The sequence below is a fragment of the Odontesthes bonariensis genome, chromosome 22, assembly GCF_027942865.1.
Source record: "Odontesthes bonariensis isolate fOdoBon6 chromosome 22, fOdoBon6.hap1, whole genome shotgun sequence".
Taxonomy (NCBI): Eukaryota; Metazoa; Chordata; class Actinopteri; order Atheriniformes; family Atherinopsidae; genus Odontesthes; species Odontesthes bonariensis.
In genome coordinates this window covers 4,975,292-4,988,298 of record NC_134527.1, presented here as the reverse complement: position 1 = coordinate 4,988,298, position 13,007 = coordinate 4,975,292, and the positions used below count along the sequence as shown (strand labels likewise).

The window sequence follows — 13,007 nt, the reverse complement described above, 5'->3', positions numbered from 1 at the left end:
AGATCTGACATCACTGTTCTGGGAAATAAAAAAATAAAGAAAAAGAGAGAGAAACAAGTCTATAAATTATGCTGCGATCTTCAAAGTTTAATTTGCAGAAGAGTTCTGAAATATTTAAAGGGCACGTCTCAGCAGTCGTGTTGTCAAAGTGTCAACTCGTCAACACAAAGTCTGGGGGGGGGAGGGGGGGGGGGGGTGGACACACAGGCACAGAGGGTCTATTTTTAGATGCTATGAAAATGAATTAGTCTTTAAACTTGTTTGAGTTGTGTAATCCGTGTGCTCCAAGCCTGCGTCCACTTTCCAAAGTAATCTTCTACCCGTTTCACAAGTTATTCGAGATGAGAGATTACGCACTTTGGCAGAGATTAACGGATATTCTGTTGAAGATGCATTAGTTTGTGGAAATATGCATCTAAATCTTACCAAGTATATTTGTCTCATTGAGTATCTCATTACACTTAATATAAGACACAACTGCCTAACAAGCACCATTTCAGCCAGATATAGGGACTTGTTTGAAGACAATACATCTGGAATATCTTGTTAAGTGAAAAAGTCTTGAAAACAATTTGTTTTGAGTCATATTTCACATGAAACATGCTTTTTTTAACATTTGAAGAGGTTTTTAAGCTAATTTCAAGATCACTTTTATCTCAAAAGTCCTAAATATCACATCTTATTTCAAGAAATCTTGACAAGCCGATTTTCACTAGTTCCATTGGCAGATTTTTTTTGCTTATTTCAAGCAAAAACGTCTCATATTTGTTGTTTTTTAACTTATTTTTGGAGGGGCATTTTTTCCAGTGTGCCTCTTTGAAGAGAGCAAAAAGAAAGAGTATAAACCAAGCAGAAGGCACGTGTTTCTCACCCGTGTTAAACCGGATTCACCCAGTAAGACCAGACTCACACACAGATACCACAGCCTGTAATCTGGCCCATATAGAACAGCCTATAATCTGCAGTCTCACTCCAGGAGCAGCATCCCTGACCTGATCGCTAACATGTGGCGAACATGTTCTCTGCCAACCCGGCACGGCTTTCACACTGGAAAAAATCAAAGTCTTACCAAGTATATTTGTCTCATTTCTAGTCAAAATATCTCATTACACTTAATATAAGACACAACTGCCTACACTGGACAAAATGCCCCTCCAAAAATAAGTAAGAAAAACAACAAATACGAGACGTTTTTGCTTGAAAAAAGCAAAAAAATTTGCCAATGGAACTAGTGAAACAACAAGATTTCTTGAAATAAGATGTGATATTTAGGACTTTTGAGATGAAAGTGATCTAGAAATTAGCTTAAAAACCTCTTGAAATGTAAAAAAAAAGCTTGTTTCATATGATATGTGACTCAAAACAATTTGTTTTCAAGACTTTTTCATTTAACAAGATATTCCAGATGTATTGTCTTCAAACAAGTCCCTATATCTGGCTGAAATGGTCACACGCAGGCTGACCACATGCAGTTACTGTAGGATTATCAGCAGTTACAGCATCTTCACTGATGTAGGTTGGTCAGCACCATGTGTGCAAAAGATTAAATGAAACCATTCAGTTCTGGGCAGCCATGTTGGATTCTCGTGAGCACGCCGCTCTCCAGCATTCATTTCCTTTCACGCAGTCAAGACTAATTAAGATGAATAAACCAGAGAGGATGAGAGCAGCCGTTCTCAGTGTGACGACAGCGTTCATTTAAAAAAATAACATCTTTATTCGGTTGCCGTAGAGCCCGTGAAACAACGCGGTGAGAATGTAGAGGCAGGAGAATCTAATGAGCGGTAACAGCTGCAGTTTCCCACAGCAGAAGCTCGCTGCAGCTCGGTGCCAGCGCAGCTGGAATCTCCTCCTCGCAGCACAATCATCCTTTTCCACGTCTTTCTCTGACCTTATGAGGTCCCCCACCCGTGGAGCTGAAGAGAAAGTGTTCAGGAAAGGACAGGATGTCATGTTTTAGCTACATAAAACTCTAAAATTAGAGGGAATCAGACCCTATTTTTGATATTCGTGGTTAGCTCTTCACAGCATTTACGTTCTGTAAGTATCCGATCAAGTGAGTAACAATGAAACAACGTAATTTGATTTAGTTCCAGCCCAACTGGCCTTTTCTTGTATTCGTGCGAGATTAGATTAGATTATTATCACAGATTATTATCACCGCACAAAAACCAGTCAATAAAACCAACCTGAAGAGGGTAGAATTATTGGTAATATAAAAAAGGTTTGACCCATAACCCGTTTAATCAAAAAGTGCTCATCAAACCATTTTGGTTGTTCACTAAATGAACACTACTCGGGCAGGAGTCTGTTTAACATTACGTTAACGTGAACATTAGTCGTGTCTAAGATCAGACGTGCAAATCAAACAGAAAATCTTAATATTTTCCCTCAAATTAATTAAAACGATGTGAACATGTAATATACAGAATCTACAGATTCATGACGGCTTGCTCCACCACCATGAAATAAATCAAAACTGCTCGATCCACATCCAACTCTTTTATTATCCACTCTGCGGATCACTGCTGCTGATCTGGGTCTTTCTGTGCGGTTAAAACAAACGGAAAACAAATTAAAACAACAAGTATCGACCTGAGCAGACGGTTCGTTTTGAGCGAAACGACCCTTTAAACGGTGTCACACTCTCTTGAAGCCACCTGTTCCCTCGGTGAGTTAACCACTAAAAATAAAAACCGTGTCTGCGCACGTCGACAGGGATTAAACTCACCCCGGGGGTCTCCACAGCTTTCTGTCGGATGGCATGAGCTCCCGTTTGTTGAGGGGCACGATGCCGATCGCTGCCTGCATGATCGTGATGAACTTCTTAAACTTCATCTTTTAAACCGTCTCTGATCAGCCGCGCTGACACGTCTCACAACAGCTGGGGACCCAGAACTAGACGCAGATTCAGCCCCTCCAAATGTCCACTCATCTCACTCCGAATTAAGACCTCGGAGCATCGGTTTCTCCATGACAACGAGCGGCACATTCGGCTACTACGAGACCCGACTCTGACAGATGTCCTTTTGGCTTCTCCGAGCGAAAGCGGGGGGGGATAAAAGGAAAACAAACGGCCACGTTGTTGCCAGGAGGTGGGCCGGCCTTAAAAGGGGGATGACAGCACGTCACTCTTACATAATTCTGGAGCTTCTCTGGGCATTAGACTAATGAAAACGCAGCCTCTGCCACCATCAGCACCATCAGCACCGCGGCTGCTGCTGTCACTGCTACAGCTGCAGCTGCAGCTGCTGGGGTAATTGTGGTACTAAGCCCCGACAGATCATGCACGCTCCCCGCCCCCTTTTCCCATAATCCCCCCCCCCCATCCAGCCTCAGTCTTCTCGCCACTTACACACCCGACTCATCCACTTCATCCTTGCATTCACACACTCCCCACGACCACGATTAACCCCACATAGGACAGTTTTAATGGTTTTAATGGCGCGCAGCTTAGCGCTGCAGTCTGAGTGTTAACGAGGATGGAGTCACGAAACGTTAGCGTCTCAACGCTTCGCCAACAACGGAGACGCGTGTCTCAGATGAAGAGGAGTCAGGAGTTCCAAAATGAAACCGCTCTCCACGTTCAGCTGGTTCATGCACACGTGCTCCTTCTGGTGTTTAAATCCAGGAGATGAAGCCGTTTAAAAGGAAGAGAGAAGAAAGTGTCCTGCTCACCAAAACAGAAATGTCCACACCTGGAATTAAAGGGATAGTTCGCCTCTTTTGACATGAAGCTGTATTACATCCCATATCAGCAACATCATTTATGAACATGTTCTTACCCCCTGCTGCGTCCTGTGAGCAGAGATCCAGCCTCGTTTTGGCGTTGATGAAGGTAGTCCGGCTAGTTGGCTGGGGTTTAAAAAATAAAGCGTTTTGCTTCTCAAAACAATATGCGTTCAAAAGAGTAATACATTTGCATCACAAAATCGTTCTCCAGGAAAAAGTCAGACCTCACAATCACTTGGCGCTATTTTCTCTCCCTTCGTATCACTGCCTGCTGCCGCCTGCGGACAGCCGCGCCTGTTACGGTGTTTTCTGCTTTTTCTTTATCCGTATTATTTATATTTAATTCATTTCAACTTCACAATGTGCAATATTATTTATACTAGGTCACTTTACTTTTTAGGACTTGCTTTTCCTCTTTTTTTTATTTCTTGTTTCATGTCTGTTGTTGCTGCTGTGACAAGTGAATTTCCCCATTGTGGGATAAATAAAGTACAATCTAATCTAATCTAAGCAGGGGACTGCTCGATCTGCACTTCGGTCTGCACGGTCTACACAGCAGGCAGTGATACGAAGGGAGAGAAAATAGGGCCAAGAGATTGTGAGGTCTGACTTTTTCCTGGAGAACGAATTTGTGATGCAAATATATTACTCTTTTGAACACATATTGTTTTGAGAAGCAAGACGCTTTATTTTTTAAACCCCAGCCAACTAGCCGGAACTACTTTCATCAACACCAAAACGAGGCTGGAACTCTGCTCACAGGACGCAGCAGGGGGTAAGAAGATGTTCAGAAATGATGTTGCTGATATGGGATGTAATACAGCTTCATGTCGAACTATCCCTTTAACAAAAACCGATTCAACATGCCAATATAAACGAAGCCTTTAGCTCAACAAGCTGCCACAAGTAAGATAAAAAAAGATTAAAAAAAAGGCAGAATTTCACAAGACGAAGCTACAAGCCAAGAATTTCCACTTGGAGTCAGAGGACGCCTCGACTTGAAGTTCATTTCCACTCAAAGATCTGAGTGCGGCTTCATTATTCTGACCTTGGATGCCGTCAGATGTTGAATTAAACAGTGTAACACTCTGTCACATTTTTTTCCAAGTAGTTTCAAACCCCTTCTCTCCAACAGGAGAGTGCATTCCTCCACTCCCTCACTGACGTAAACTGTCAAGTGTGCAGAGCACGCCACAGCCACGGATTAAATGTTATCCCGTCAGACGACAGCAGGTTACCATGTCCTGAGAGGTTTCAAATAAAATGAATAATCTTTATGTCATCTTGTGGAGCCAATATTCCCCCGGACGGGATTTATATCCGAGCAGCTTGGACGTCTGGATTACGGCTCTGGATGGTCGAGCCATGAGAGCCGCTGCAGATTTCACTGAGCAGGAAAAATCCCTGAAGGGGGGGGGGGGCAAGAAAATGCCAGGAGCAAAAAAATAACAAGCATCTATTTTTAAAAAACACTGTGGAACAACAGCAGAAAGAAAGCAGAAGAAGATGCTCACCGTGCGTGTCGCGTGTGTCGGAAAAGTCCAGATTAAGAGCATCTGAGAGCTCTGCGGACACCCAAACTATTAAGCCGTGCAAGACTCGCACAGCAGCATGACATTCGCAGGTTTTCTGGTAATCCGACACCTTACAGTACGCTCACACAGAGCCAGACAGAGGCATGCATCACACGTCAAAGCGGGAAAAGGCTCGGAGTCGTACCTGTGCAGACATGATCCTCCAGGAGGGAAAACTAAAACGACACTTTGTAGTTCCACGCTGACCTATTTCACCATCAGGAACTTTTACGTCTTATCTTTAAACTAGGGCTGGGCAACGGTTACAATTTTTTATCTCAATCACATGATTTCCCTGATTAATCACGATTAATCGCATTTGTACGCAGAATCCAAAAATGAATCCAAAAGTAGCCTATAGCGTTTAGCATTTAGCTTTATTTTAAATGTGCTGCCATATGAATGAAAGTGCCATAACATTTGTTGTGCAAACACACTTTTAACATCAGCATCTTTCTGTAGTTTTTATGTAGAAGCCTCGCTCCACTGTCTGTTTCCTTGAATGACTTGCTGCTATCAGTTGTGTGTTTTGCCTTTAAGTGATATTTTAGACTGGAACTACTACGCTGAGAAGACAATTCAACTTGGCAGTGTTTACAAATGACTTTGGTTCTGTCGACTCCGCCGTCTGGAAGAACTTTAAAATGAAAATGGCCGAGTAAAAGTTCCGTACCCTTCTCCATGTTTGGTGGATCCGCCGATTACTTTCTTTCCCGGTTCCACAGCAGACGGCAACAGACTTTTACAAAATAAAAGCCTGTGAGCAACAGACTTTTACAAAATAAAAGCCTGTGAGCAACAGACTTACAAAATAAAAGCCTGTGAGCAACAGACTTTTACAGTAATAAATTAAATAATAAAACAGGGGTGCTGCGTGTCGTTCCCCCTCTCTCTGCCCCCTGCTTCCTGCCTTTCTGAACTTTCCTATCCATTAAAGGCACAAAAGCCCCCCCCCCCCCCCACATTTAAAAAAAAGATATATTTATCGCCGTTAAATAATTAATGCATTAACGCGATAATAACGAATTAACTCGACCAGCCCTACTTTATACGGATATAATAAACAAGCTGAATTAATCTCAGAAGTTTAGGTGTTTTTTTTTTTTTAATGAGGAAACATCGTTGCAGCACAATGCAAAACTCTCAATCCCCCATTTCCTCATATTCTGCTGATATTTTGTAATCTTTTAAAGTTTTCTTTAACAGGATGCTTTTTTTTTACTCATTTTCAGTCCACTCCTCATTCCTGAACACTTTCAGAGGAAGGTGATTTTTGTTTGTTTCCACACTTAACACTGACCTAATTATCATTCAGGCATAAAAAAAAGGGCATCCCAACTCAAATAATGAAGCACACAAAAGACAATTTAGCAGCCTGTTGCAAAGACGCATCATTTGTTCCCATTTCTTTAGTTGCATCTGTGAAAAACAGCAAAGATAACACAGTCTGACAGACAGAAAACAGGATTTCTGCAGCAACAAGTTGATTCCCAAAGAGCTGTTAGCTGAAAACTTGGCATATCTCAGCATGGTGTGCAGTGTGTCCTTAAAACATTTGAGGAAACTGGACAAGTGGAGGACAGAAGAAGAAGTGTCAGGCCTAAAGAACTATCTACAGCAGATGAACAGGATCTGAAAGTGATGTCCTTAAGAAAGAGGAAAACATCCAGCAAAGACCTGACACAGGAGCTGAGAGATGCATCTGGACCTTCAGCTGATCCATCTGCTGTTGGCCCAAGCCTCATCAGAAATGGGCTCCATGGAAGGGTGGCTGTCAAGAAGCCGTTCTTAAGGAAGGGAAACAGGGAGAAAAGCCTGAGCTGTGCCAAAGGACACAAGAAGTGGGCTGAAAATTAGTGGCAGCAGGTCTGATGGAGGGATGAATCCTCCCCAGAGCCCGGAGCTCAACATTACTGAAGCAGTGTGGGATCATGTTGGCAGAGAACGCAACAAAAGGCAGCCCACATCCAAAGAAGAGCTTTGGGATGTCCTTCAAGAAGCCTGGAGAACTATTCCTGAAGACTCCTTAAAGAAAGGACATAAAAAGGTTGTCTAAGAGGGTTCAGGCTGTGCTGGAGAAGACTTTCAAGCTCATTAGAACTTCAAAAACTTTCATATCTGCACGTGTTTCACTAAATCACTGCACCTCTTTTGCGGTTTATGGTTTGTTTGGCCAGCATAGCTTGTGCTAAGCTAACTGACGGTGAAGTACTGATCATAATAAACTATTCCTCTAAAGTAAAATTCCCTAGTTTCTGCTCTTATTAAAATCAGAACAATGTGGATGCGATGAAGTAAATAGCTCAACAACCAGCTTTCTTACGGCAACACTGAAGCAAACTCACTGCTCGGGTCAGCCTCAGCACTCCACTCCACCCGGCTTCAAACAGCAGCAGGAAGTCGGCAAACAAATTCAGATAAGCAACAAATGGTCGGCAGATAAAATGCAAAACCAACTCATGTGGAGTGTTGAACAATTTAGCAGCTAAAAAACGAGCCCAACACACTTCTCAGGAGCAGCTGGAGACCAAGGTCCACTCTAAGCTCCGCCCCCTGGCTCGGCCACACTTCCTCCATTCTCACAATCAGGGTAGGTGCAACCTTTACTTTCTGGGATTAAGAAGTAGTTGTTATCTAAATTACGCCCCCCAACATCCTATTAAAGGGCTATATTACCTAAAGGAAAGGGGAACCTTACCCCTGCAGAATGGAGAAGTGCGACGCTGCCTTCCTATTCCACAGCTTGGGCCCAAAAGAGAGCAAAGCTCCCCACGTGAGATCAGCTCACGTTAACAGGGTATTAAAATTATTCTACCTCTGCTGGTTTTTAGAGCATATGTCACTTTATCTTTTAATGTGATGGCAAAAAAGGAGGCCAGTAAATGTTCGAAAAGGAAAGAACGGTGGGGGTGGAAGTGGTTGGGATTTGGACTCCGGGTTCTGCTCCCTAACAGGCCGTCACCGGATCGCTCTAAATATTTGATGATATAAGCACAAAAAAAGGAACACGCGAGGCTACATTTCCACACAAGCCGCATTTATCCTTTTAAAACTTCGCAGGGATTTATAATTTACAGTTAAAAACACATTAAAGTGCATTTTTTAAAAAGTTTTGAGCTTAACGAGCATCATTCAAGCCAACTTTGGAGCCACAAACATTCGTTAGGTATTGATATTGTGAAGAATAGAATTTTTTTTTCCCCAACGTGGTTGAAGCAGCCATCTTTGCATTAAACATGCTGCTCGGGGCTTTTACTTTTTAACAAGTCTCGGATTATTAATTATGGAAAATGAAGCTTATTCCTTTGTCACTGCACGTTTTCACTTTTTAATGAATTCTTCTTCTTTTCCGAGCCCGTGGTTGGGGTTGTTTGGTCTCCTTAATGCTTTTACGTAAGCAGTTGGGTTCTGACCCCTCGCCACTTGTTGTAGCCGCACCGAAGTGCTGCATTACGGAGGCCCGCGGCCATTATGCAACACCCAAATGTAATGCATGTGCGAGCCAGATGGAGGGACACATGCCAACAACAAATCTGACATGAGAGTGTGCAGAGAGAGTCGGGGGGGGGGGGGGCAGAGATTGACAGGGGAGAGAATCGGCGTGCACGTGCTCCTCACAGGTGTAAATCTGGAGTACAGAGAAAAAAAATGGAGGCGTTTATGTTCTCTCTGCTGCTGGTTTTTCTCCAGCAATCGGCTTTATTGGCCAGGTTTGAGTAAACAAACAAGGAATTTGACTCCGGTTAATCTTCACTCGCAAAGTACAACACTCAACAATAACATAAAAGAATAAAAATTAGAAATACAGAACAGTAAGAATGGAATTTCACCTCAGTTATACCGAAATAGGGCCAAATTATGTCCTCTAGATGTCATTCTCTAGAACTCTACCCCATCCCTCCACCCTACTCCAACCACCCAATAGCACCATCTTGCACTCCACTGCCATTTGCACAACTTCTGTTTTGCACTGGCTATGCACTATTTATATTTAATTATCTCATTTATTAATCTTCAGTTACTTATTTACATAGTATATATATTTAGTCTGCGCCGTACCAGGTGATGGAAAAACGTCATTAAACTCAGCAGTGGTGCCAAATATTTCCATCAGAATGTTGCTAAATCATGCTAAAGAGCTGAGGTGGGTAGTAACGAGTTACATTTACTAAGAGTAAGTTTTTGAAAAAATTATACTTCCAGGAGTAGTTTTAAATCTCTATACTTTTTACTTTTCCTTGAGTAGATGTGTGCAGCAGAAACTGTCCTCTTACTCCGCTACATTAGGCTACAATGAGCTGGTTACTTTTCTTCTTACCTCTTTGGTATTCTACGCCTCATTATTTTTATCCCCCCGCGTACGCCTCATTTTAATGTTTTATTCTGACAGAGAGAGAGACTTCCGCCAAAGGCTCTACCACCTGACTGTGTTCCACCAATCAGACGCAGCCGTGCAGTCTGGTCACGTGACCGTACTCGATCTCAGCGGCGGGACGGGTTAGCTTTAGCATTAGCAGTCGTAGCAAACAAACAAAGAAACAGATGAAAAATGTCAGAACCAACGGTGGGAAATGAAGACGCAGACGAGGCCTCATACTGAAAGCATGTTTACCTTACAAAGAGTGAGAAACAGCAGCTACATTATGTGTCTTCTGTGTCAACCAAAACAAACGCACATTTCAGCAGAAACTCAACATCTAACTTGAGGAAACATGTAGCGCTAAGTTTCCTAAACTCGTTTTTTTCCCCCATGGATAGGTGAATGTTTGTTTTTTAGGTTACATATGGGTTACATATGTTTTAAACATTTCCTAAGTCTCTTTTATTCTTTATTGAACTACTTGTATTTACCTGGATTACTTTAATTTAAGCTATTTTGTAATTAATTAATTCATTTTAATTTATTTTATCAATTGGATGAACTCTAATTTGCCTAAAGATGATTATTTAGTATTTTTGTCTGTCTGATTGAATGCTTGTGTTAACAAATAAATCAGACGTTACTCAACAGTTACTCAGTACTTGAGTAGTTTTTTCACCGAGCACTTTTTTACTCTTACTCACTAAATACTGTTGGTTGATGTCAAGTCCTTTAAATGTGTTTGCGTCCCTCTTTCTGTCTGTGACAAAGAGTTCCCAAAGAGTCCCAAACTGTGACCATAAAGCAGCCCGTTAGTGCTGCTCAGATTTTATATCACAGCATCATCAGACAAAACCACCATCTACATACAACAAAGTAATTAAGCCTAGATTTACAAGATGGACAATCATCACATCTTAAAGACTGACAGACTGCAAGTGGAATGGGAGGCAGAGCCTTCAGTTATCAGTTATATAAATAGGACTGAGCTAAACCAGAGAAAAAGTAAGCAGCAACAGAATGTCTTGGACATGTTTTCCTCTGACTCAGCAGAGCAGAAGCAGAGAGGCGTTCCTCCACCAGGAGAAAGGAGTCGCTTGTGTGGGGCAATACTGAGGATGACTACCATGAAAGTCACTACATTTCTCTAACGGTTGTGGTTAAAAAGCACATCCTGCGTTCTCCTGAAATTCTTTTTCTTGACCACAATGGAAAACTTCAAAAAGAGAATTTCCTCAATGATGAAACTACAATCTTTAAAAGATGGATAAATACATAAGAGCGCTGAAAAACTGCTTTTTTTTTTAACTTACTCTGTAAAAGAAACACAGGCAACAACATGGTCAAACTGAGATTGGTTGCTCATGCCCCTCCGGTCCACTCGTGTTAGCATGAATCCTAATTTAACTTTAAAAAATTTAAAAAAGCAGTTTCTGATTATGATTTCTGATTCTAAAATGTATCTGGAGACAAAACGTCACTCTTTCACACACTGGAGCTTCAATTTAAAAAGCTGGCCTGGTCACTGGGCTCTTTTTTTATGCTCTACATGATTATTTTGTAAATAATTATGACTACAATGAATTGAATTCCAATTGGCTTGAATTGGACTATACTACTTAAGTGCCTTGAGATGACATTTGTTGTATTTGGCGCTATATAAATAAAACTGAATTGAATTGAATGTGAGTGACAGCCCACTCCGATACTCTTTGATATTTACCTGCAGGGATTTATTTTGCTGGCTTCAGTCTAAAATCTAACACAAACATTTTAGTTTTGAATTATTTTTCATTTATGCTCATTTATATCTCCTGTAATACTCAGTAATAAGGTGTTTTAGCCTGCATTTCGTCCTGACAGGCACACCCAGTAACCCGAAACTCCCGCTGCAATAAAAAATCTTACAACAATGACGTACAACGTCAATATTACATTATCAAATTAAATGGAGGAAAAGTCAGGCCTAGAAAACAGACATATTTGGGTCAAATCTGGGCCACTTTTGGCCACTTTAGGCTCAGTAATTGCCCATATTTGGGCTGCCTGGTGGTGCTGGGTCACTTAAAAACACTGTATGCCTCTTAAAAGCTGCTTACAAACCTGGTTGCTAAGAGATTAAAACTATAAAAGCTAGTTTGCTTGTATAAGACAGGAAAAAGCATGTCCTCCATGTCTGTGGCGTGCGGCCACAGCAACAGTAACGTTGAGGCCTGAAAAAAGGCGTCACATTTGTTGTTTTTCCGACCAAAAATATATAAAATAAAAACTAAACTACTACATAAGTATCTCGAAAGGCACTTTACTTAATTAAACAGTTATAACTGGTATGGACATGTTGTCCTAATATGGCAGTACGCGCAGAGCAACACGGTGAAAACAGGACTACTTTCAGGCGGACGATACCAGGCCTCCTTTATCAGGTGAAACCGCCAACTTACCCGGTTCTCCTGAGACCGCAGCGGACTTAACCGAGCCACAGAGCTGGGGAAGAGGAAGAGTGAGGACGTGGAGGTCTTTAGCTGGGCAAATTCTCGGTGAATACTTTGATAAAGTCCATATAGTGTTATTTCCTGCTTCTCGCAGGTATGTGGGCGTGGCTTAGGTGCTGCAGGTGTGTGCAGTACTGCAGCTGCACTGCAGTTTCACTCCTCACTGCCTGTAGGTGTGGCTGGTGGTGTCATTCTTCTGAGTCACGCAGCCTCTATCTCAAATGGCTTACAATAGGGAAATAAAAAAATAAAAAAGAAGAAGAAATTTCGACACGAGCAATAAAGGTAAATGAGGGCGCGCGACTGTATTGTACTGTTTGGGTATTATTTCCCTCCGTGAAGCCTGATAGATAGATAGATAGATAGATAGATAGATAGATAGATAGATAGATAGATAGATAGATAGATAGATACTTTATTAATCCCAATTTGTGAAATTGTTTTGTTGCAGCAGCATACAGTAAAGATATGAAAACAATTAAAGTAGTAAAAACAAGCAAATAGAATAGAATAAAATAAAATAAATATAAAATAAATTAAATAAAAATAGTGAATAAACATTTGCTATGTACAAATCTGTATTTAAAAAAAAAAAAATCTTTAATCTTCCTCAAAGCTACATGATATAAGATTTATTTTTGAATTATCCGTCAACATGAAAATGGATTGTTGGTATTTGTTTGAATATGAATTTCTAATGTTGAATTTGTAAAGCATCAAAATCAGACTTTGAATTTGAAAAACCAACAGTGTAAAAAATAAAAAATCAATTTCTAAAAACAAAAATCTGTGTAAAAAAAATACAACATCTAAAAATTCAGTGGAAAAAGAACCAGACTCAACATCCGG

The 13,007-nt window shown here is 41.2% G+C and overlaps 1 protein-coding gene across 5 annotated transcripts in view; it reads right to left on the bottom strand.

Annotated features, from left to right (window-relative positions):
* The window catches only part of tjp2a (tight junction protein 2a (zona occludens 2)), a 46,100-nt gene extending 33,802 nt beyond the window's left edge, over nucleotides 1-12,298 (bottom strand). For 2 of the 5 annotated variants that reach the window (XM_075455792.1, XM_075455795.1), the window contains exon 1: nucleotides 2,732-3,012. In XM_075455792.1, the coding sequence (XP_075311907.1) occupies nucleotides 2,732-2,838 (107 nt within the window). In that variant the 5' untranslated portion in view covers nucleotides 2,839-3,012. Of the gene's footprint in view, nucleotides 1-2,731; nucleotides 3,015-12,107 lie in introns of those variants that run through there. The other 3 variants (XM_075455797.1, XM_075455794.1, XM_075455793.1) reach the window with 3 other exon arrangements.
* Between the last annotated feature and the right edge of the window lie 709 nt (nucleotides 12,299-13,007).